Source organism: Schistocerca americana, chromosome 1 (assembly GCF_021461395.2).
Source record: "Schistocerca americana isolate TAMUIC-IGC-003095 chromosome 1, iqSchAmer2.1, whole genome shotgun sequence".
Lineage (NCBI taxonomy): Eukaryota > Metazoa > Arthropoda > Insecta > Orthoptera > Acrididae > Schistocerca > Schistocerca americana.
This window is the reverse complement of record NC_060119.1, coordinates 588,718,089-588,744,100: the sequence shown is the minus strand read 5'-3', so window position 1 is coordinate 588,744,100 and position 26,012 is coordinate 588,718,089. Positions and strand designations below refer to the sequence as shown.

Below are 26,012 nucleotides of genomic sequence, written 5' to 3'. Positions count from 1 at the left end.
CGAAAGCTTAGGAATACATCCATACAAACTGACAAATACTAAGGTGATATATTATATATCTTTTTCAGAGATTGTGTTAAATGTGATTCAGATTTGTGCCAATGTTCTCAGAACCTTACTGTCATGAAATCAGGCAGTCCACAGTAGAGTAAATATCAGAATTAGCAGTGGTGGTGTGTGAAATTGTATGATCTACTACATTCCATTTGGATTCAAATCTTTGCCTTTCACAGTTTCAGTTCCCAGCCCACCGCTTAGTTTTAACCAGTCATATAACCAACAGTAGCAAAATGCTCTTGCAAAGAGATGAGATTTCACTTCTTTAAAGTGAACTCATTATTCAAAGAATTTAATGACCACTGAGAATAATAACAAAGTGTTTGAAGCAGATACAGGGACAAGTCATCATCCCTCAAGATTTCACCAAGTTTTAAAAAGATGAAAAATTGTCATTTGTAAGGGAAAAAATTGGAGAGGGATAGCAGTGGTGGTCAAGGAAAGTAAGGTGGCTGTTAAAATAAGCACACATTTTACGATCACAATGAAGTGCCACATGACAGCCATAAACATAAAAGCTGTGGATGTAATCATTATTCCAGACTTCACAGCTTCAGAAAAATGCCTTGCTTTTTCTCAGTCCAGAGTATTGTGCCTAATTTGAAAAAATAATGATATATTCATCATCCAAGACTATTGTTGTCCATGAATGGTCCTCTTTTCTGAAAGCATTTTCAGCATGGCTGTGATCTGATATTGTCACTAGTGACTCCTCGCTGAATATAGGCAAATTAGAGTTTAAGTTTAAGTGTGCGTGTGCTTTTGGGGCACTCAAAGGCGAGGTTACTGGTGCATTAATTCTTCTTTTGGTAGTTTGTAAAAGACATCTACTGTTCCAAAAACACAACTTGATTGCTGTGGTGATAAAATATTGCTGGAGTTCATATAGGAATCTCACAATAACATTTTCAAAACTTTTCCAGAAACTACTGCACAGTGTTGATAACTGTAACAACATACAAGGTATGATCAAAATGTAATGGGAATTTTTGTTTTTCTTAAAAAATCTTTATTTATTCATCAATATCAACTTTTCCCCTTCAAAGCAAACCCCGTCAGGTATAACACACTTCTGCCAGCATCTTTTACAATCTTTGAAGCACTTCTGGAGCTCACTTTTCATTATGATGTTCAGCTCCTGAAGCAATTCTGGTTTTACTTCATCAATGGTGGCAAAATGACATCCCTTTGTGGTTCTCTTTGGCCTTGGGAAAAGACAGGAGCTGCAGAGGGCCAGGTCCAACGAATGTGGTTGCTGAAGCAACATAACAGCTTTGATTTTTGCCAAAAAATCAAAAACAAGCATTGAGCCGTGATCAGGAGCATTATCATGATGCAATTTCCATGAGTGGTTCTGCCGCAATTCTGGTTGTTGTCTTAGGATTGCTTCACACAACAGTACTTAACTTTCAGGTAGTATTCCTCATTAACCATATGAGCATAAGACAGGAACCCATGATGGCTCTTCAGGCACTTTCCATTGGGACAATAGGGTCTTGGTTTTGGTGTTATACACACATATCCATGTTTTGTCACCTGTTATAGCCTTCTTTAGAAGTTCTGGTTCGTTGTTGACTTTATATAGCTATTCATGTGTGATGTCTATGCAACAATTTAGGAACAATCTTTGCTGCTACATGTTTCACGCCCAAAATATTAAAAAAAGAAATTGCTTGGCATGAGCAAAAGGATATGCTGACATCATCAACAACCTCTTTGTGGTTATGCAGTGATTTTTTCATAATCATTTTCTTTACTTCTCCCACACTGTCATCAGAAATTTGTGCACTAGGGCATCCAGGATGGTCATCGTCTTCAACATTCTTGACTCTTTTTTAAATGTTTATACCGATCATAAACCCTTGCCTTATTCATAGAAGATTCACCAAAAGCGGCAGTCAACATTTCGAATGTGGTGCTGCACTTTATCCCATTTTTTCAAACGAAATGTAATGCATATTGTTTGATCTATTCTCTCTCTCTCTCTCTCTCTCTCTCTCTCTCTCAAGTCAAAATTTGTCAAGCACTCAAAAATACCAATAACCTTTTCCACCATTAACAGTGAACTAGGTGTTCAAAAGATATAAAAATGCAAACATACATCAGGAACATTTGCACCACTACAATAAAAAAAATTGAAAATCTGATGTACGAAGCCCACAAAATTAAAAATCCCCATTACTTTTTGATCATGTCTAATATACAGATTATAGCATTTCATGTTGCATATTAAAACATTTTTAATCAATACTGCTTAATGAAAATGCTATAAGCAATATTCAGCTTCAAGTTCTTTACAGTACATCTGTACATGTAGATATAGTTGTCTGGCTAAAAGTATTGGCCAAACCAGCCAATATTACTCAGAATTGAACATACAATGGCATCACAGAGTTAAGTATCAATACACAGGCTGTTAGCCCCAAAGACATACCACAGTTATCCAGATTATACCTATGAACAGCTCTAATGATTAAAAACTGAGCAGAGCTCTCAGAATGAGCAGTTCCATGTGGATGAGCTTTCCTCGAAAATTTTGCAGCTTTTTCAATTCTTATAACAACATCTTTAAAAAATTAAAGATTTAAAATGCTTCATGGAGTGAAATATATTATTGCTGCACAACAGCTGCCAAGACAGGAGACCAAGGAGCAAGCATACAAACAGGCACAAAATGTTCTATATAGCCAAGGACAAGTCACTTTAGCACTTCTTCAGTTTTACTGCTATGTAGCAAAGGCGGTAAATATGAGGTCAGATAACAATGAAAAGTCACTGAATAGCCATTTGAGCCAAGAAGACATTGGTTAGGGGGAAGTTGGCTACATTGCACTTATCTATCAGTCTATATATCTCAACTTTACAACCAATAATAATTTTAGGTGAATAAAAATTGTATCAAAACTACACTGAAGAGACAAATAAACTAGTACACCTGCCTAATATCATGTAGGGCCCCATGAACACACACAAGTGCCGCAACACAACATGACAGGGACTCTACTAAGGTCTGAAGTAGTACTGGAGGGAACTGACACCTTGAATCCTGCAGGGCTTTCAATAAATTAGCAAGAATGACATTTTCACTCTGCAGCGGAGTGTGCGCTGATATGACACTTCCTGGCATATTAAAACTGTGTGCTCTCCTGTAAAGTTTGGAAGGTAGGAGACGAGGTACTGGCAAAAGTAATGCTGAGAGGGCGGTGCATGAGTCGTGCTTGGGTAGCTCAGTTGGTAGAGCACTTGCCCGCGAAAGGCAAAGGTCCCGAGTTCGAGTCTCGGTCCGGCACACAGTTTTAATCTGCCAGGAAGTTTCAAATTAGCAACAGTATGAGGGAGAGGAGATCTCTTCTGAACAGCACATTGCAAGGCATACCAGATATGCTCAGTAATGTTCATGTCTGGGGAGTTTGGTGGCCAGCAGAGGTGTTTAAACTCAGAAGAGTTTTCCTAGAGCCACTCTGTAGCTCTGTGTGGGGTGTTGCATTGTCCTACTGGCACTGCCCAAGTCCGTCGGAATGCACAATGGTGATGCACGCAGGTGATCAGAAAGGATGCTTCCGTATGTGTCACCTCTCAGACTTGCATCTAGATGTATAAGGGGTCCCATATGACTCCGACTGCACACGCCCCACGCCATTGCAGAGCCTCCACCAGCCTGAACAGTCCCCTTCTGACGTGCAGGGTCCATGGATTCATGAGGTACATGTCCATCCACTTGATACAATTTGAAATGAGACTCGTCTGACCAGGCAACAGGTTTCCGGTCATCAAGTCCAATGTCCATATTGACAGACCCAAGCAAGACACAAATCTTTGTCGCAGTCATTAAGGGTATGCATGTTGGTTTTCGGCTCCGAAAGCCCATATCGATGATGTTTTGTTGAATTGTTTGCATACTGACACTGGTTGATGGCCCAGCATTGAAATCTGCAGCAATACGCAGAAAGGTTGCATTTCTGTCATGTTGAACAATTGTCTTCAGTCATCATCAGTCCTGTACTTGCAGGATCTTTTTCTGGCTGCAGCGATGTCAGAGATTTGCTGTTTTATCAGATTCCTCATATTGACAGTACACTCATGAAATGGTCGTACAGGAAAATCCCCACTTCATCACTACCTCAGAGATTATGTGTCACATCGCTCGTGTGCTGACTGTAACACTAGGTGCAAACTCACTTAAATCTTGATAACCTGTCATTGGAGCAGCAGCATCTAACAACTGCACCAGACACTTACTGTCTTATACAGACATCGCCGACCACAGCGCTGTATTCTTCCTACAATATTATACTTCTCATTTATTATTACGTTGTATCAAAAAGTGGTGCTATGATCGGTTAACATGATAAAAATAAAAAAATCAATCACTTTATTATAACTCATGTGGCAGTACTCATATGCTGCGGCATGTGGCCACACCCCTCTCGGCACAGTAGCATGGTGGTGCATGCCATGTGGGTTCATCTAGTGCCCAGCTGGCACAGACAGTACAATACTGATCAGGAAAATGAGCCAGTAACCTCTTGTTTACACTGACTGTATTGAAATGGCATACTAAAACTCTTGAACACACACAATGTCTGCAAGAAACTGTGTGAAAGCTAAAGCAACAAGGCTGGACAATAGGTTCATCATCACCTCCCCTCAGCGGAAAAGTAAGTTTTAACTGTTTTGGTGCCTCATATTATGAGGGTCTCTGAAGAGATGAAGAAAATTAGATTTTCATTATACAATACTTCTCATTGCTAGAAAGCAACGGATCACTCTCCCCCACCCTCCCTGCTCCATGAACAACAGAGCTTGCCACAGAGTGCTGGCTTCGTAATCATACATATGGCCATATCATAGGTGCAATCACACTGAAGGGTTATCTGTGGAGATACCAGATTAACATGTGGTTCCTGAAGTGGGGTAACAGCATTTTCAGTGGTCGCAGGAGCAATAGTCTGGGTGACTGATGTGGCCTTGAAACATTAACCAACATGCTCTTACAGTGTTGGTACTGCAGTATGGCTGAAAACAAGGAGAAAATACATAATTTCCAAGGACGTGTAACCAAACTATACAGTTTAATGACAACTTGTTCAAGGTAAAATATAACCGAGATGAAATAGTCTCCCATTTAGATCTCCAGACAAGGCCTGGTCAGGATAATGATGTCACCACAAAAAATCACACATTCTGTGGGTCGCAGTAGACCCAACAATCATGTAAGTAGGTTAGAGAACTTCTAAACAAAAATGGATAACAACCATGCAGGCAGGTTAGAGAATTTGAAAACAGAAATTGTTACGCTGAACTTAGATGTGGGAATTAGCAAAGTTTGGTGGCAAGAAGAACAGTGTTCCTGATCAGATGACCACACATTAACACAAAATCAACAGGAATAATACACGAGTATGTCAAATAATGAATAAGTAAAAAGTAATGCAAGTAAACTACTATGATTAGCACAGTTAATGGAATGTATTAGCATAGTTAAGATAGACACAAATCCATAACCTGCTGCAGTAGTACAAGTATACGCTATATGCCTACTAGATATGCAGATGATATTGGGAAGGGGGGGGGGGGGGGGGGAGATGTATGAGATGAATAAGTTATTCATTAAGTTAAGAGAAACAACAATTTATTTTTTAAGGATGACTAGAATGCAATAACGGGAAATGAAAAAGAAGCAATCAACAAGGAAAACACAGAGTGGAGGAAAGAAATGAAATAGGATGCCACATGATAGAATACAGTATTGTCCAGAGAACAATATAATCATTATAAACACTTGATTTGATAGTCAGTACAAGAAATACACCTTGGGACACCAGAGGGTTTCATATAAATCACACAATGGAGGACTTACAGTCAGAAACCACATTTAAAAATCAAAATACTTCCAAGAGCAAATGTATACTCTGACCATAATTTATTAGTTATGAAATGCAGCTGAATAAATTGCAAAAAGGTAGGAAACTAAGCTGATAGGTAGGTTGGTTGGCTGGTTGGTTTAAAAGAGGGGGGAAGGAACCAAACTGCTAGACTATCAGTCCCTTGTTCCAAATAAAACACTGCCACCTGGGTGAGAATAAAACAAGTGAGATTGACAACGCAAATTGTAGAGAAAGGAAAAACCACAAGAACAACGGAAGAGCAACGAACACTTAAATGGGCAAAAGGGGAGAAGAACACCACAGAAATGCAACAAACAGGTAGAAGAGATTAAAATGACAAAACAGATTACCATGGCTGCTGACCATGATAATAAAAAGGAGAAGCCAGCCACTCTGCAACACATTAAAACCTCCACCCTAAAGGCACTAGGGTGGAGAACACAGACGGACAAAGTACATGCACTAAAACTGACACGGGTCTTCACAGCAAAGAAGGTAGCCATGGGTCGCTCAAGTGTGGCCAATGCGGAGCCGTCAGAGAACCACAGAGTCCCTGTAAGAGATCTGCATGGAGGACTGCCACGCAGTCATAGACTCCTTAATGGCAAACAGTTTGTTGTGCATACTGAGACTATGCCATTCCGTTTCCCAAAGCTGAAAAACCTGGCGGCATGAAAAAGAACACAGGTCAGTTATTGGAAAGCCGATCTCCATAAGTGGTTTCCATGTAGCCTGTTTGGCCAACCTGTCAGCAAGTTCATTGCCTGGGATTCTAGCGTGTCCTGGGGTCCCCACAAACACCACTGAACGACCAGACCATTCCAGGGCATAGATGGACTCCTGGAGGGTCACTACCAAAGGATGATGAGCGCAGCACTGGTCAATAGCTTGTACGCTGCTCAAGGAGTCAGTACACAGAAGAAATGACTCCCCAGGGCATGAACGGATGTGCTCAAGATCACGAGATATAGCCACCAGCTCTGCAGTGAAAACACTGCAGCCATCAGGAAAGGAATGCTATTCAGTATGTCCTCCATGGACATACGCAAAGCCGACATGACCATCAGCCATCGAGCCGTCGGTGTAAACCACTTCATGGCCACAGTACGTGTCAAGAATCGAGAGGAAGTGACAGTGGAGAGGCACAGGGTGAACCGAGTCCTTTGGGCCATGTGAAAGGTCCAGGTGAAGCCACGACCTAGGTGTACACCATGGAAGTGTACGCGAACGGACCGCGAGTACAGGTGGTAAAGGCGACAACTCCAGTTCAGGTGGAAGGGATCGGATGCGAACTGCAATTGTAAGCCCTGACTTGGGCTGCCGATGTGGGAGATGAACCGCTGTGGGTGGGAAAAGGAGACGGTAATTCGGATGCGTAGGCGAAATACGAACGTGTGCAATGTAACTGGCATGCAGTTGTGCACACCTGACCTGTGATGGAGGGACTCCAGCCTCCGCCAGGATGCTGGTCGCCGGACTTGTCCTACAAGCTCCCATCACTAGTCGAATGCCACAGTGGTGCACTGGGTTGAGTAAACGCAATGCTGAGGGTGCCACCGAACCATAAACCAGACTCCCTTAGTCAAGGCGGGATTGAACAAGGGCTGTGCACAGCTGCAGCAGTGTAGAGCGATCTGCACCCCAGTTGGTGTTGCTCAGGCAGCGGAGGGCATTGAGGTGCTGCCAGCACTTCCGCTTAAGCTGACGAATGTGAGGAAGCCAAGTCAACTGGGTGTCAAAAACCAGTCCTAAAAAATCAATATGTCTCCACTGCAGTGAGAGGATTGTCAGTAAGGTAATGTTCTGGTTCTGGATGAAAGGTACGACGCTGACAGAAGTGCATAACACATGACTTTTCGACCAAAAACTGGAAACCGTGAGCTAGAGCCCATGGCTGCACCTTGTGGATGGCTCCCTTTAGGTGCCACTTAGCAACACCAGTACTGGTGGTGCAGTACAGAGAGCGTGAGACGGATGGCCCTACAGCTGCTGCTTGACTGTTAATGGCCACTAAAAATACACTCAATACAGAGCCCTGCAGGTCCCCATTCTCCTGGATATGGAAGGGTGGGAGAGTGGGAGGGGGGAGGGGGGTGGGCTATGAGGGGCACCAACTTGGACACAGAAAGTACAAAACCACAGGAAATTATGGATAAATATCGGGAGTGGGCCTCGGAGACCCCACTCGTATAATGTGGCAAAAATATGATGTCGCCAGGTGGTGTCATACGCTTTTCGTAAATCAAAAAGGACGGTAGCAAGGTGTAGACATCTGGAAAAGGCTGTTCAGGTGGCAGATTCATGAGACACAAGATTATCAATGGTAGAGACACCCAGGCAAAAACTGCCCTGGCATGGAGCCAGTAGGCCATGTGACTCCAGGACCCGACACAACCGCCGACACACCATACGTTTCAGCAGCTTACAAAGAACGTTGGTGACGCTGATGGGCCCATAGCTATTGACATCAAAAGGGTTTCTGCTGGGTTTGAGCACTGGTACAATGGTGCTCTCCCACCAATGTGATGGAAAGACCCCATCACACCAGATCCGGTTGAATATCATGAGAAGATGCCGCTTGCAGTCAGAGGAGAGATGATTATTCATTTGACTGTGGATACGATCTGGCCCAGGAGCTGTTTCGGGGCAATGTGCAAGGGCACTGAGGAGCTCCCACTCTGTAAATAGGGTGTTATAGGGTTCACTGTGGCATTTAGTGAATGAGAGGACTTTCCCTTCCATCTTCTGTTTGAGAGTGTGAAAGGCTGAGCGGTAATTCTCTGACGCAGAGGCGCGAGCTTAGTGCTCAGCAATCGCGTTTGCATCAGTAGATAACACGTCATTTGCTAGGGTCTGGTACCCAAAAACTCATTTGATCTTTGCCCAGATTTGGGAAGGTGACATAGGGCACCCAATGGTCGAGACTCATCTCTCCCAACACTCCTGTTTCCGTTGTTTCATAAACTGGTGAACACAGGCACGGAGCCATTTAAAGGCTATGAGGTGCTCCAGGGAAGGGTGCTCCTTATCCTGCTGTAGATCTTGCCGATGCTTCTTAATTGCCTCAGCGACTTCCACAGATCACCAAGGGACTGTCTTTCACAAGTGGCACCCTAAAGAACGAGGGACCTCGTTTTCCGCCGCAGAAACGATCGTTGTAGTTACCTGCTCAACCACCACTTCGATGTTCCCATGTGGGGGAGATTCAACGGTGACAGCAGAGGTGAAGGCTTCCCTATCTGCCTTGTTTAAAGCCCATTTGGGCAGGCACCCGTGGGCCTGACACTGTGGTAGTGACAGGAAGATGGGGAAGTGGTCACTAGCACACTGGTCATCATGTGCTCTCCAGTGGATAGATGGGAAAAGGCCAGGACTGCAAACCGATCAATGGCCCAATATGTGCCATGTGCCATACTGAAATGAGTGGGGGCACCTGTATTTAAAAGGCAGAGGTCAAACTGTGAAAGTACATTTTCGACCTCTCTGCCTTGACCATTAAGCACAGTGTCACCCCACAAGGGGTTATGAGAGCTAAAATCTTCCAAAAGTAGGAAAGGTTTAGGGAGTTGATCAATCAGTGCAGCCAATGTCTTCAGGGGTACTGCACCATCTGGAGGAAGATATACGCAGCAGACAGTTATTTCCTGTGTCGTCCTGATCCTGACAGCCACAGCTTCAAGAGGGGTTTGAAGGGGCACAGGTCCACTGCATACTGAGTTCAGGACATAAACACAAACTGCACCTGACACACTATTATAGTCACTACGGTTCTTGTAATATACCCTATAGCCGTGGAGGGCAGGGGTCCATATTTCTGGGAACCAGGTTTCCTGAAGAGCTATGCAGAAAGCAGGTGTAAAGCTTAACAGTCGCTGTAGCTCAGCCAGGTGGTGGAAAAAATGCCGCAATTCCACTGAAGGATGATGTTATCGTAAGGCTGGGAAGGCATGGAGCGTGCAAGGAGGCAGGTTATGCCTCAGGGTCACCTGCTGCCACCTATTGAGCATTTGTAGCCAGGTCCACAGGGGGCGCTAACATCTCCATCACATCCTCAGATGCAGAATTGATAGGAAGTGGTGGTGTTGGGGCCACCAGAGGGTCCTGTTTCTTAGAACACTACTACTTAGTTTGCTTGCTCTCTCACTTCTCTTTAGGGGCTAGATGGGAAGATTTCTCGGAAGCAGGTTCAGGCATGGAGGAAGATCATGAAGCTTTTCTTCCAGCTGCTTTTGGCTGACAAAGATTTGCCCCCTACCACCAAGGGGGCAGATGTATTCTGGTGGCCCAGAGGGCCCACTGTTCGTGGCACTGAGTGAGGAACCACTGGCACTTGGGACATCAATGGTGACGTAGCTGCAGCATATGTCGACATCAACCAAATGGGGTGTAATCTTTCAAATTTACGTTTCACCTCTGTGTAAGTCAACTGGTTCAGGGTCCTGTACTCCTGCTCCTTTTGGAGTACTGGGCAGTCCTGGTGAGCAGGGGGAGTGGTGCTCTCAACAGTTGACGCAAGTGGGAGGTGGCGCACATGGAGTATCTGGGTGCAGTGGACGTCCGCAGTCTTGACATGTGGTGCTGGAAGTGCAAGGGGAAGACATGTGCCCGAACTTCCAGCACTTAAAGCATCACACAGGGGGAGGGACGTATGGTTTAACGTCACAGCGGTAAACCATCACCTTGACCTTTTCAGGTAATGAATCACCCTCAAAGGCCAAGATGAAAGCACCGGTAGCAACCCTGTTGTCTTTGGGTCCCCTGTAAAGGAGCCTTTCTAAATTGGCGTGGAGCTGGTCGTCAAACTGCAAGAGGAGATCGCGATGGACAATGATCCCCTGGACGATGTTGAGGCTTTTATGGAAAGTGACAGAAACAGTAATATCACCCAGCTTGTCACAGGCGAGTAACGCTCAGGATTGGGCTGGGGATGCTGTCTCAATCAAGACAGCACCATTTCGCATCTTGGACAGCGCTGTCACTTCCCCAGACTTAACCTCAAGGTGTTCAACAAAAATTTGAGGCTTCGTAGATAGAAAGGAGTTCCCATCAGTTCTGCTACAGACTAAAAACCGAGGCGAATATGGCTCTCTCCGTTCTGTAGCCCTACATTCCTCCCATGGTGTAGCAAGGGAGGGAAGCGATTTAGAGTCATATCTATCAGCACTGTATTCAATCTTGCCCTTCTTAGCGACTGCTGGCACTGTACGGTCACCAGCAAGAGATGACTTAGTCCACTTCATTGCAAGTCTTCTGCCCTGATGCCACCCACTCCGATCAGGGGCTTTCCCCAAGGGCAACACCAAGCCACAGCAAGGCCACATGGCATGATGGCCGTTGCCGGGAGTCCTGATACTCCAGGAAGACAGGGATCTACTCTTTGGCATAAGTGGGGAGTTTACAGCTCAGGCATCCGCACTGCGATCCCTGTGTTGTCAGGGGGCTACCACCAAATGGGTACATGACAGCCCCACCACAATGGACTGGCTACCATGCTGGATACTGGGTGCAGAGAAATCCAATACTGTCATGGGGGTGAAAGAGGACAGGAGACAACGGAAGTAGATGACATACCTCAGAAGGGTCCTCGCCAAAACAGTTGAATCGCAGGTGGAGATGCAAAGCCATGACAAGAGATCCAGGAGATCGACTTTAGGGGCACTATGGATAACTCATGCACCACATAAGGCATCCTTCCCCATATGGCCCACACTTCTGTAGAATTTTGAAAGTGGCAAATCAAAGCATAGAATGGGACCTGGACTCATAGGGCCGAAAAGTGCGAGCCTCCTTTTAGTCGCCTCTTATGACAGGCAGGAATACCTTGGGCCTATTCTAACCCCTGGACTCACAAGGGGAAAGCTGATAGGGCCTGGCTAAGTAAAAACAACCAGAGGTTCTAGAGAGCTTCAAAGGCAGCATTAGTCTAGACTGACTAAAATAGACAAATGAAATACAATATAAGATAAATGTAAAGCTTTGAGTTAGGAAACAGTGAGGCAGCAGACAAACAACTAGGCAGAAAGAGAAAGCCTAGTAAAAATCTTTAGATAACACAAGACATTGTATTTAATTGAAGAAAGGAGGAAATATAAAAATCACCAAATTAAGTAGTCAAAAGGTAATACAGATGTCTAAAAAGTGAGAATGACAGAAAGTTTAAGGTGACAAAACATCAATGGCTAGAGGAGAAATGCAAAGTTGTAAAAGCATACATGATTATAGGAAACATACATGCTGCATAAAGGAACATTAAATAAAACCTTGAAGAAAAGACAGACAGATGTGTGAGCATGAAAGGGCACAGACAGACAGACAGACAGACAGACAGTACCGAGAAAATAATGGAATATACAGAAAGGCTACATAAGGGAAAAAACCTTGAAGAAAATACTATGGAAAGAGAAGAGGGAGTCAATGAAAGTGAGACAGAAGATATGGTCAGGGTCTTTTTCAAAACATGTGACACAATAGTGACCCCACGGTTTTTACTACAAGAGTATCTTACGGATTGGACATTTTGTTCATATTGTTGTGCCACCACTATTTTTGGGGAGTTACGTGCAGCACTGGCAGAAGCCATAAGCACCCAGCGAGAGCAGAACATCAGCATACTGTTTACACGAACAAGGCTCCTTATGCATTGCGGGGCAAACTAGGCCCTTTGTCGAATTTGTCAATGCAGCAGTAAGACAGGGTTCTTATGGTGTGCACTCAGCAGTTTCTCTGGCAACAGCCACAGGAATATTATTAGAACTGTGACAAAGTGGTATAGTGGCACAACAAATGAGCCACTACACCTTTTTAGTCACAATTCACAGCCTGACAGCCACCAAGAGCCCAGTCAGCCACCAATGCTATACCATCTTCTAACACCAAGTCCACCTACTGGGACTTGGTGCCTCTTGACTGGAGAGCCACATCCAAGCTCACTCCAGCAGCAGATTGACTACTGCCCTGGGGTAGCAGGTCGTGGCAAGGGCAGTACAACTGCTCACCCATCTACACTAGTGCAGACATAAGGCACCTCACATCACCATTTACAGAAGTGGGATGCCTGCTGGCCAGCAGGCATCAGCATTCCAGGGCACTTACGGGATAGACCATGCAGTTTCCCCACCAATGGGCCACAGAAATGTTATCAGGAATGTAGCTGGTAATGTTACAATAAATGAGCCATTATACAATATCAATAATGGTTTTTTTTATGACTTAGATTCACAGCCCTGCAGACCTACTATGACAAAGTGGCTGTACGATGGGTCAGTAAGAAGCCACCATGAACTCTATCAGCTACTACTGCCACACCATGTTCTTGCACACCAAATCCTACTTCTGGGACTTGGTGCCTCTCCACCAGTGGGCCACCTTCAGGCTACCTACAGCAACAGCAGCTCGATTCATGCCTTGAGAACGGCAGGTTGAGACCAAGGAACTGCAGCCACTCACCCATCCATGTTGGTGTGGGTGCCATGGTACCTCGCACTGTCACTTGCAGAAGTGGGATTTTCCGCCAGGAGGTTGACATCCCCTGCAAGTGCCCTGACTATCTTCCACATCACTAACCCCACCTGCAAGCAGTTGATGGCACATCTAACTGGATCATGTGCTGCTAACAGGCAAGTGGCCGTCAGCATTCCAGAGTGCTTACGCCTGGGGCTACCAGCTGGTTGGTAGCCGATACCACATGACGTGTACCAACTCTACTAGCACACCAAGAGGGGCAAGGCCGCTGTGCCACAGTGTACAAGTGTGGCCTTATGAATTTTACTTTAGTTACTAAACTACTATCAGCTTGCTCCTCAGTATGACCTACCACCGCAACCCAACCCTGCACAGAAGTGGCCTGTCATCCCTGGGTCAACTTCAGAACTTGTAGGATTTGAAGGTCAGCGCCCGGATATCAATTTTCTAAAGCAGTATGCGACAGTTCTCAAAAAATTTCAGGAAAAAGCCTTTGAAATTCAGAAGTCTTTAGAGCACTGTTAAACACAAAATATTTCGAGAATTTTAAGTGTCACTGGGTGCCAAGTGCATGCATATAACTCTTGAGCTCATCGCGACACTGGTTTGATTCTCATTAGCACCATACTTTTTACTTTTATTTCAATGCTATATTCAGCATCAAACAAAAATGTCGATTTTCAGATATTGACTCATAGACTCACTTCATTTGGCCTTTATTTTCATTTTTTTTCTGATAAGATTTAAGATTGTTCAAAAAGGTTCAACAACATTACAAAGGAACATTCAAGATACATCATAAAAAAGTTGACAATTCCCACTTAAAAAATATGAATGATCAAAAGTTTCTGCATGTCTGCTTGCTGAATGTCCAGTCCTCTCCTCCAATTTCATCTCCTATTTTTTGTCTCAATCTGTTCATTCTATTCCACTGTCAAGTTAATGTGCTTCTCCATCCTCAAGTGCTTCTTTTTACACTGCTCTTTCTCTTTCCTTTCAATTCATCACTGGCAAGACCATCACCTCTTTCACATTCCAGCACATGTTAATTTTAATATTACTGAACACACTAGAATTCCACTTAATATACTGTTTGCTATCTTAAGCAGTTCACTTAAATCTGTTTCATTTGCCACCAGTTCCACTTTCCCTTGGTCCATTCTAATAGATTCCCAAAAGAATGCTGAAGCATGTCTCTCACCATGGACTATATATACCCTGAGATAGAATGTGTTCTGTCACAAAAGGATAATGGAACATTCTAGAATATTCAAAAACATTCTTGAACATTTTAAAACATTCGGGCCAGTCTCTACCACTTCTGCACTATTTCAGCTGCTACACTGACTTCTCATGAGAAGGCCAATGGTGCAATGCTCTCTTTCGGACATCCGTATCTTCAAACCCAATCCCTTCCAAATCAAAAACAAACAGAAAGTTTTATATTTACTAAAACGTATGACATAAGAGGCTGCTACTCAGGTTGCTGACTGTATGTAGGGTGGAAACTAGGGTTTTTTTTGAGAGAGAGAGAGAGAGAGAGAGAGAGAGAGAGAGAGAAAACCTCAGTCACACTGTAATCATCAGTGGAGACTTAAATCATTCAACAATTAATTGGGAAAATTACAGTTAGTGGTGGGTGTGACAAGACATCCTGTGAAACTTCACTAAATGCCTTCTCTGAAAATTACCTAGGGCAGATAGTTAGGACACCCCCCCTCCTCCTTATGATGGAAATACAGGGTGTATCAACAAGAATCATTCATGTTGACACATCTATATTTCTGAAACTAATAAACAAATACAATGAATTTTGTTTTTGATGAATGGGAAAATCAAAGTTTTTTCTCACACATTTTCATAGGTGTTCAATATGCTCTCCTTGAGATGCATGGCATATGTCAATGCAGTATACAAATTGTTCCATACTGAAACGAGGATGTCTTGAGTTACAGCTTCCACAGCTGCTGTTAAGTGATGTCTCAGTTAATACATTGTCGATGGTAACAGAGGCACATAAACAGAGTCTTTTATAAACGGCCTTGCCGCAGTGGATACACTGGTTCCCGTCAGATCACCGAAGTTAAGTGCTGTCGGGCGTGGCCGGCACTTGGATGGGTGACCATCCCGGCCGCCATGTGCTGTTGCCATTTTTCGGGGTGCACTCAGCCTCGTGATGCAAATTGAGGAGTTACTCGACCAAATAGTAGCGGCTCCGGTCAAAGAAAACCATCGTAACGACCGGGAGAGCGGTGTGCTGACCACACACCCCTCCTATCCGCATCCTCAACTCAGTATGACACGACGGTCGGATGGTCCTGATGGGCCACTTGTGGCCTACTGACGGAGTGCTTTCTATAAACGCCCACAATAAATAATCACACACAGTCAGGTACGGTGACCTTGGAGGCCAGTAAAGTAAGGCTGAATTATTTGGTCCAGTTCAATCAATTCATCATTCAGTAATCCTTTGATTTAAAAATTCCCGCACTTCCAGATCCTGTTGGTAAATGATGTTCTTCAAATCAGTGTCCAACTGTGGGAAAAGAAAGTTACTCAAGCATATTGAGATATGCGCTTCCCGTAACAGTGCTCTCGGCAAAGAAAAATGGACCGTAAACCTTTTCCCATGAAACTGGACAAAACACATTAAATTTTGGAGAGTCCCTCTCATGTTGCACAACTTCGTGTGGTTGTTCCATATCCCATATTCTCACATTATGACAGTTCATCTTTCCATTTAAATGGAATGCTGCCTCGTCACTAAACACTAAGCATGGAAGAATACTGTCATCATCCATTTTGCCAAGAATGAAATTACAGAATTCCACACATTATTTGTTACTTTCACGAAGAGCTTGCAGTAGCTGAATTTTGTATGGTTTCATGTGTAAACATCGACGCAACACGTCAGACAGACATTGGAGGGGCATACTGAACTGTTGAGCTGCACGGCGAATGAATTTCTGCAGACTCCTTGTGAAACTATGGCGGATGCGTTCAATGTCTCAGGATGGCCTGGCGATTTTCCTTTACACAAACAACCTGTTTCTTGAAACTGTTCATGCCATTGTCTAATGCTCTGTAAGGTAGGAGAATCCACACCATACCTAGCACAAAATTTATGTTAATCAGTTATTACTCATTCACACTGCACAAAACGTACAACACAAAATGCTTTCTGTTGTCCCAACACCATTTTTACTCTAACTCTAGAGTTTGCTCTTTCCAACAGTACACTGCTCATGCACATATCTCAAACATAATAGGCCCAATACTTATGATTTTTTTTTTTTTTTAAACTGAAATATTCTTTCTGATGCACCCTATATATTGGATCTAATAGCAACAAGTAAACCTGACCTCTTACAGGATGTCCACATCAAAACTAGCACCAGTGACCATGATAAGGTTGTGGCAACAATGACTAACAAAGTACAACTAAAACAAGCAGAAAGCTATACATGTTCAGTAAAGTACGTAAGAAACCAGTAGTGTCACATCTCAATGAGGAACTTGAAACTTTCAGCACAGGGCATGGGCATGTAGAGGAACTCTGGCTCAAGTTTGAAAGAATAGTTGGCCATGAACTGGATAGATATGTCCCAGTAGAACAGTTCAGAATGGGAGGGAACCTCCACAATATACAATCACCGTAAAGAAACTTCTAAGCAAACAGAGATCACTGCATAATACATGTAAAACAAATTGGAGGGCTACAGATACAGAGATGCTGAATGAAATGCATTTGGCTGTCAAGAGATGCCTTCAGTGACTACCGTAACAGAATATTTTCATGTTATCTTTCAAATTCTGATCATATGCCAGGACTGTTGGTGGTGCCAAAGTTAGTTTCCAGTCCCTAGACAATGAGACAGAAAGTGAAACTGAGAATAGCAAACCAAAAGCTGATACCAACCATCAACAGTTATTTAATAAACAAAGAGGGTTAAAAAAAAAACAATCATAAGTAAATACTTTAACATAAAGACCAACCAAAAGAATTAAGAAAATCATTATTATGCTCCGTTTTCAAATGTTCCTTTACAAAGGAAAACCCAGGAGAATTGTCCCAATTTAAACCCTGTACTACTGAAAATATGAATGAAATAAGTATTAGTGTCAGTGGTGTTGAGCAGCAGTTGAAATCGCTGAAATTGAACACAACTCCAGGGCCCAATAGAATGTGTATCAGGTTCTATACTGAATTTGCAGCCGAGTTAACCTGTCTTCTCACTATAATCTATCCCTTGAACAAAATACTGTACCCAGATCTTGGAAAAAAGAGACAGGTCACACGTTTCTACAAGAAGGGTAGTAGAATTGATCCACAAAACTACCGTCCAATATCCCTACCATTTATTTGTTGTAGACACACAGACCATATTCTAATCTCAAATGTAATCAGGTATTTTGAACAGAGTGACCTCCTGAAAGCCAGCCAACATGGATATTGAAAACATCGATCATGCAAAACCCAACTTCCACTTTTCTCACATGACATAGTGAAAGCTTTGGATCAAGACAGTAGGGTAGATGAAGAATTTCTTGATTTTCAAAACACATTTGACTCAGTACCACACCTATGCTTATTGGCGAAAGTACGACCGTTTGGGGTATCAAGTGAAATGGATTGAGAGTCATTGTCAGATGCAGAGTAATTCAGGTTGGTCCCAGGGAAATGTGTTGGGACCCTTGCTGTTCATGGTGTATATTTATGGCCTTGCAGACAATATTAATAGTAAAATCAGGCTTTCTTGCAGATGATGTGTTTACATATAATGAGGTACTATCTGAAAGAAGCTGCATAAATATTCAGGATAATGTAATTGGATAGATAAAAAATTTGCTCACCAGGCGATGGCAGAACACATATCTAAATAAAGGTTTTACACAAGCAAGCTTTCGGAACCAGTGGCACCTTCTTCTGGCAGAAGTGTTGAAGGGGAAGGAAGAAGGATGAAATAAAAGGACTCAAGAGGTTTAGGAAAAGAGGTACAGTTTGGAAAAGTCATTCATAACACTGGGTCAGGGGAGATTTACCAGACGGAGTGAGAAGAAAAAACTGATTGTTGGGGACTGCACTGGACGAGATTTGAAAACCCGAGAGCTTAAAGATGGAAAAAGGGTAATATGCAAGGCAGAGATTACAGTTAAAAATTGTGCATGAGTTAATAATAGTGAAAAGCCAATTGCACTGTATGTAACAGAGGTGGGAGGGGGATAGCGAAAAACAGACACGTCATAAAATGAAAGATACAGATAACTTAAGCTGAGTGAAGACAGGAGCAGCTACTGTGAAGAAATGCTGAAACGGAAGAAATTAACATTAATTAAAGCCAGGCGGGTGGCGAGAACCAATGATGTGTTGTAGCACTAGTTCCTACCTGCAGAGTTCTGAGAAACTGGTGTCTGGGTAAAGTATACAGATAGTGTGTGTAGTGAAACAGGCACTTAGGTCATGAATTGCATAGTACAGCATGCTCTGCAACAAGATAGTGTGTGTTGCCGGTATACACCCTCTGCCTATGTCCATTTATCCTGTCTGGTAACTTGTTGGTAGTCGTCCTCATATAAAAGGGTGAAGAGTGTTTACATAACAGATGGTACATGATGTGTCGTTTCACAGGTGCCTCTCCCTTTGATATTACATGTTTTGTCAGTTACAGGGCTGGTAAGGATGGTGGTAAGAGAGTGCACAGGACAAGTCTTGCAGCAGGAACAGTCATAAGGGTAGGAGCTAAAGGTAGGATAATGGGTGCAGAAGGAGCATAGGATCTGACAAGGATATTACGCAGATTGGGTGGCATGAAAAGCTGTTCTAGGTGTGGTGTGCAAAATCTGAGACAGAATGGATCTCATTTCAGGGCATGATTTTAGGAAGTCATGGCCTTGAAGTATTTGATTAATACATTCAAAACCAGGATAGTACTGAGTGAGAAGCAGCATGCTCCACAATTGTTCTTTGGAGTGATTGGCAGTACCAGGATTGGACGTGATGGTCCGGGAAATCTGCTTTTGAACAGGCTGGTGGGGTAAAAATATCCAATGGAGGCTGAGGTGAGAATGGTGGTGTATTACTGTAAAGTGTCTGCACCCGAACAAATATGTTTGCCTCAAATGCCAAGGCTGTATGAGAGGGATGACAATTGTCAAAATGTAAGTACTGTTGTTTGTTAGTTTAACATGGATATAAGTGTGTAACTGACCTTTGATGAGGACAAGATCAACATAAGGAAAGTGGCACAGAATTCGGAATAGGACCATGTGAAATTTAAATGGGAGAAGGTATTTAGAGATACCAGGAATTTTAGGTCAGCCCCACCATGAGTCCATATGGCAAAGATGTTATCAACCATGGGCTGAAGGCTTATGTATCCCAGGAAAGCCCCCTCCAATGACCCACAAAAAGGATGGCATAGGAAGCAGCCATTCTGGTTCCCATGGCTGTACCCTTTATGTGTTGGTATGTCTGTCCCTCAAAGGTAGAGTAGTAGTTGGTAAGTAAGTTGATTAAGGTGAGCGGGAAGGATGTCATAGGTTTGGAATCAGTTGGGTGCTGATTGGGGAAATGTTCAGCAACAGGCAGACCATGTATATGGAGGATGTTGGTATAGAGGGAGGTGGCATCAATGGTAACAAGCAAGGTGTGTGGTGGGAATGGGACAGGCACACATTTCAGACGATCAAGGAAATGGATGCTTTTTTTTACTACAGTACATAAGTCTATGCTATGGGTTGCAGATGTTGATCAACTAAGGCAGATATACGGTTAGTGAATCCTTTAAAAGCCAACAACTACAGGACAGCCAGGATGGTTGGGTTTGTGGATCCCAGGAAGAAGATAAAAGGCAGGGGTGCACGGTTTGGGTGGGGTAAGAAGTTATATGGATTGAGGGGTTACTCCTTGTGAGGAGCCTGAGGTTTTAAGGAAGGACTGCAGGTCAATATGAATCACAGGTATGAGATCTTGATGGCAGAAGCTGTGTGTAGAGGTGCCAGACAACTGGCACAGACTTTCACTAACATACTCCTGTCAGTCAAGTACCACAGTGGTAGATCCTTTATCCACTGGGAGGATAATGCTAAAGCCGTTAGCTTTTAGGGAACACAGAGACTGGAGTTCTGCAGAGGAAAGGTTAGGGTCATGTTGTAGGGACCTAAGGAAGGGTTGTGAAGCAATTCTGGATGTGAGGAATTATTGGAAGGCTTGTAGAGAATGATTCTGAGGTAATGGTGGTGGATCAAGTTGGGATCATGGTCGGAAATGTTCAAGCCAGGCTTCAAATGTCAGGTTTGCTATTGGAAAAGGCAGACCTTGATAAGATTTCAAAGTGGTGCAGAGATTGCCAACTTACTCTAAATGCACTTCACAAAATGAAAAAAATATAGAATCCTATGACTGTAATACCTGTGAATCACTGTTTGAACTAGCCACCTCATACAAATACCTGGGTGTAACACTTTGCAGAAATATGAAGTAGAATGATCACATAGATTCAGTAGTGGGCAAAGCAAGTGGTACACTTTGGTTTACTGGTAGAATACTGGACAAGTGCAATCAGCCTGCAAAGGAGATTGCTTACAAATCACTTGTGCGACCAGTCCTAGAATACTGCTCAAGTGTATGGGATCTGTACCAGAGAGGACTAACAGGGATATTGAACATATACAGAGAAGGGCAGCACGAATGGTGACAGGTTTGTTTAATCCATGGGAGTGTGTCACAGAGATACTGAAGGATATGAACTGGAAGACTCTTGAAGATAGCCATAAACTGCCCTGAGAAAGTCTACTAACAAAGTTTCAAGAACCAGCTTGAAATGATGACCCTAGAAATCTACCACCATCCCCTACATATCGCTCACATAGGGATCATAAGATTATAATAATTACTGCATGTACAAAAATATTCGAAAAATTATTCTTCCTGGACTCCATATGTGAATGGAACAGGAGGAAACCCTAATAACTGGTACAGTGGTATGCAGCCTCTGCCATGCACCTCACGGTGGTTTGCCGAGTATAGATGTAGATGTAATAATTGTTCATTAACATTTATATATAATAGTAAGTATAGAATTTAAATAAAAGGAAAAAGTTTTAACACGTGAAAATCTAACCAGCAATTTCATTATTATGTAACTTACAATACACTCAGATATCAGTGATCTATTAAAATGCTCAAAATGTTTTCTACATAACAGCACTCTGAAATGATCTAATCTTCAGTGGTGATTTTTTTGGAACTTTTTTCACTCTAGCAATATCAACACATTATCCACAACACACAATGCCAAGAGGGCGAGGGGTGTTCTTTATACCTAGCCTAAAAAAATTTTGAAATCTTAACTGTTGTTGATTTCTATTAATAACATTCTTTTTACAGGGGTGTAAGTAGGGTCCAGGGCCTGAAACTATACTTTAGCACACTCCCCTATATCATTGAAAAACAATCCCTGAAGCCATGCCTAGGTCATGTATCTCGATGTAAGAATGCCATATACATTCCTCGGAAGTCACAGGAACATTTCAAGTTTGTCCAGGAAGCAACATAACAAATTTACCTGAGAATGAAATAATATAAAATTTAGACTATTTTTGTGTCTCTTGAAAAATATCTTTTTTGGCAAGCTATTTTTTAAGCAACTCCTCAATTCTGATCATGTTAAACATAATACAACTTTGAAGTGAATTTTTCCTCAACTTTAACTTTCAAGTTTAAACATGTGCAAATTGAATGAACTTTCATCATAAGGAAGCATTAACATTAAGGCATGAAACAATGTTTTTATACAAAGGACTGAAAGCTGGCAAAAATATTTCTCTAAGAGGCTTACCGAGAAACCAGTGTCCAAACACTGGAAGAGGCTACCACCAGCAGGAAAAATGATCTTCCCAGAGGCAGGGTGCAATTCGTATGATGCTACACCAAATGAAGCAAGCCTGCGCCGCTCCCACAACAGCTGCTCCTCACGCGAGCGGCCTGCTCCTGTTGCTATACCCCTGGGAAAGCCGCCTTCGACAGCGTGCTGCCAGGGCAAAGCGTAAGGGCCCGGAGGAGGACCAGGGCCAGGACCAGCATCAGCATAGAGCAGCGCTGTCTCCCAACCACGCTTTGGTGTGCCCAGAAAGTATATCCGAGTACGGCCGTCTGGTAAAGGCCTGAATGAGATCTGTGATGGTACTGCAGTTGAAAGTGACGAAAGTTGTCGCCTCAGTTCGTGCACTACAGTCCGCAGCCGAGCCCATGATCTAGGTGGACCTGACCTAACTGTGTTACCAGCTGTCTCCAGTACATCCAAATCTCCAGCTCCACTGCTTGACATCCTCCAGTTTTATGACAGCACCCTAAGAAGATTGAAAAGGAACATCACATTCATCAACTTATTCAGTAACATTTTCACACATTAATAGTTGTCTCAATGTAAAGCAAACAGGGGTTTTAACAGTTATGGAAAGGATGGATTGGTACTCACCATAAAGATGACATGCTGTTGCAGACAGGCACAACTACAGTCTGACCTATACAGCCAGAGATAGCTGTCGTGTGTGTGAGGTGCGCTCGCTTGTGTGAAAGAGAATGTGTTTCTGTTTGTGATGCAGGCTTTGGCCAAAAGCGTAACAGTCTTTTCATTGTGCCTGTCTGTAATTCAGTGTGACATCTTTATGGTGACCAGCAATCTATCCTTATCACAATCGAAGATCCGACCTGGAGTTTCAATTGTTTAGAGAGTGATTTAATAAGTCATTCCTAACTAATGTTAAATACAGTTACAACATTACAATATTATGAGATTTTAGAGCATATATTATCATACGGGACTGGTACAGATATTAGAAAAAAATTTAAAACTAAATTTTCTTATAAATTATGTAAAAATCACATAAAATAAATAATAACGGTATAACATTTTTAAGACCTTGAGCTTTCTGACACAAATGTTCCTTCACCTGGAACTTTAAGAGAACTAATGTGGTTATGTGTTTAAAGGGACTAGACTACTGGGTCCTCAGTCCATCATGAGGGAAACATGTAAAAAGGTAACATGCAAAAACATGGGGATTTTGCTGCTCAAACTATATAAATATGTTAAAGAGTTTAAAAGGGCGTGACAGTAGTTTTAACACTCTAGGTAAAAGAAAAGAGATATCATCCAGGCAGTGTCTTGCACAAGAGGGTCTAAAGGCAAAACAAGGAGGGGGGGGAGAGAGAGAATAACCTGCAGTCACTTTGAAGTCACAGGGAGAGTCTCTCGCCACCGCCCGCCCCCCCCCCCCCCCCCCCCGCTACAACCACCCCTAACAATGGAACTGGAGGAGTATTTTATGTTAGAGTAAAATCCACTTTCCCTTAAGAAATGCAACAATTCGGTAAGAGCTGTCGTGTCATCTGCAAGCATCTGAGGTAGGCAAGCGGAGTGTGTGCCCCAGATGGGCCAGTTGGGTGCACTCAACAAGAACATGCGCTATCATCAGTAGACTACCGCAGCTGCCGTGAGGAGAATTATCCTGATGCAGAAGGATCTCATGTGTGTGTCTCGTGTGGCTGATGTGTAGTCGGCACAACACAGTGGCATCTTCCCGAGAGGCCTGGAAAGATGTATGCCACACCAATTCCCAGAGCCTCAAAATATTGCGACGAAGCTGTAATTGTGAACCTGTGCCCAGTACCCCAACGTCAAGTTGATCTCCTGTAGTTGCATCTTTAGCTAGACAATCAGCAAGTTCATTTCCTGGAATGCCTATGTGGCTCAGTGTCCAGATGAAGGTCACTGTCTTTCCAGAGCTGTAGAGGTCAGCCAGTTGGTCCTGGATGTTAGTTACCAAAAGATTTTTGGGGTAGCACAGGGTTATGCTGTTTAAGCAACTCCTGGAATTACTACAGATCAGACAGTTTGTCATGACCTGGGATTTGACGTACTGCAAAACCTGAGAGATGGCAACCAACTCTGCAGTGTATAACCTGCAGGCACTCACCACGGAGTGCTTCTCATGACCCCTTCCATGTGCAAAAGTGTAACAGACCTTTTCATTGACTTTCTATCCATTTGTGTAGATGCATACCAAATTAGAATAATTGTGGAGGATTGAAAGAAATAGGAGTTGCTGAAAGGTAGGAGCAGCATCAATCTTGGCACCACAAAAGAGGTCCATGCATATCACAGGACATGGTACAGCCCACCAAACCATGGGTGGAGGGAGGGAGGAGGGGGTGTCAAGAGGTAGCTCTATGAACACAGACTAACGGGGGTTGTTGGAGGTCCTTCAGTGGAACATCGAGTCAAATCCCAGCTGGTCTACCCAGTTTTGGACAATGCGCAAACAGTCTGAACTGTTGGTTGTGGAACAGAGTTGGGTGACATGGATGGGTGGACACCTGGCAAATTGTGACTGTGTAACTTGCCAGAAGCTGCTGTCATCTAACACACAGTAGTGGGACACCTGCTTCAGGCAGGAGGATGTCAGCAGGCCTCGTATGGAAGGCCCCCGTTGCCAACCACATGCCAGTGTGGCGAAAAGAGTCCTGCAACCTCAGTGGGGATGGTGCTGCTGACCAATCTGCAACACATCCAAGTCAAAGTGGGATAAAATCAGCACTTTGTAAAATCTCTGAACTGTGCAGTCCACGCACCATGAGGAAAACAGAGATCATTCAGCTGCTTCATGCAATTAGCTCATTGTCAAATAAAGTACCTAAGAATTGGAAAGTTTCAGTGAATTCAAGTAACTGGTTAACAAGATAAATTTTTATGTGTGGGTGCACAGTCCAGAGTCATCAAAAATGCATAACTCGTGATTTTGCAAGAGAAAATTGATAGCCATGATTCAGGGCCCAGTCATGGGCTCTCCAGACAGCACCCTGAAGATGGCATGCAGCAGTGCGCACTGATGCAGAGGCGTAGTACAGACAAAGATCATCCAAGTACAGTGACAGGAAGACTGTGGGGCCCACTGCGTTTGCAATACCATTGATGGCAATAGCAAACAGCATTACACTCAGAACTGATCCCTGAGGGACTCCAGTTTCCTGTACATATTGGTTGCTGGGAGTCGAACCTATCAGGACCTCAAAAGCCGGAGAGAAACAAAATTCTGGATAAAAATGGATAAACTGCCCTAGAAACCCTACTCATCCAGTGTAGATAGGATGTGACGTTGGCAGGTGATACCAAATGCCTTCTCTAGGTCAAAGAACACAGCAATCAGAGATGCATGAAAGCACTGCGCATTGGACATTCCAAATGAACCAAATGATCTGTGGTGGACTGGAAAGTCTGAAACCCACTCTGGAATCGTGATATATGCCCTCCGGCTTCAAGGCACCAACAAAGATGCAGTTGATCACAACCCATTTGTCAGAGAGATTGGCCAATAGAAAGTTAAAATATGTGGGTCCTTTCCCTGTTTTAGGATAGGCATAATACCCTGAAGTGCCAAAGAAACTGGTATAGGCATTGGTATTCAAATACAGAGGTATGTAAACGGGCAGAAGATGATGGCACTGTGGTTGGCAATGCCCATATAAGGCAACAAGTTTCTGGCACAGGTGTTAGGTCGGTTACTGCTGCTACAATGGCAGGTTATCAAGATTTAAATGAGTTT

General features: G+C 43.3%; 1 protein-coding gene across 4 annotated transcripts in view; it reads right to left on the bottom strand.

Moving 5' to 3' along the window:
- The window catches only part of LOC124606741 (dipeptidyl peptidase 9), a 203,407-nt gene that overhangs the window by 168,897 nt on the left and 8,498 nt on the right, over nt 1-26,012 (bottom strand). For all 4 annotated transcript variants that reach the window (XM_047138778.1, XM_047138786.1, XM_047138796.1 and 1 more), the window contains one exon: nt 22,247-22,757. In XM_047138778.1, coding sequence (XP_046994734.1) covers nt 22,247-22,735 — 489 coding nt within the window. In that variant the 5' untranslated portion in view covers nt 22,736-22,757. The remainder of the gene's footprint in view (nt 1-22,246; nt 22,758-26,012) is intronic.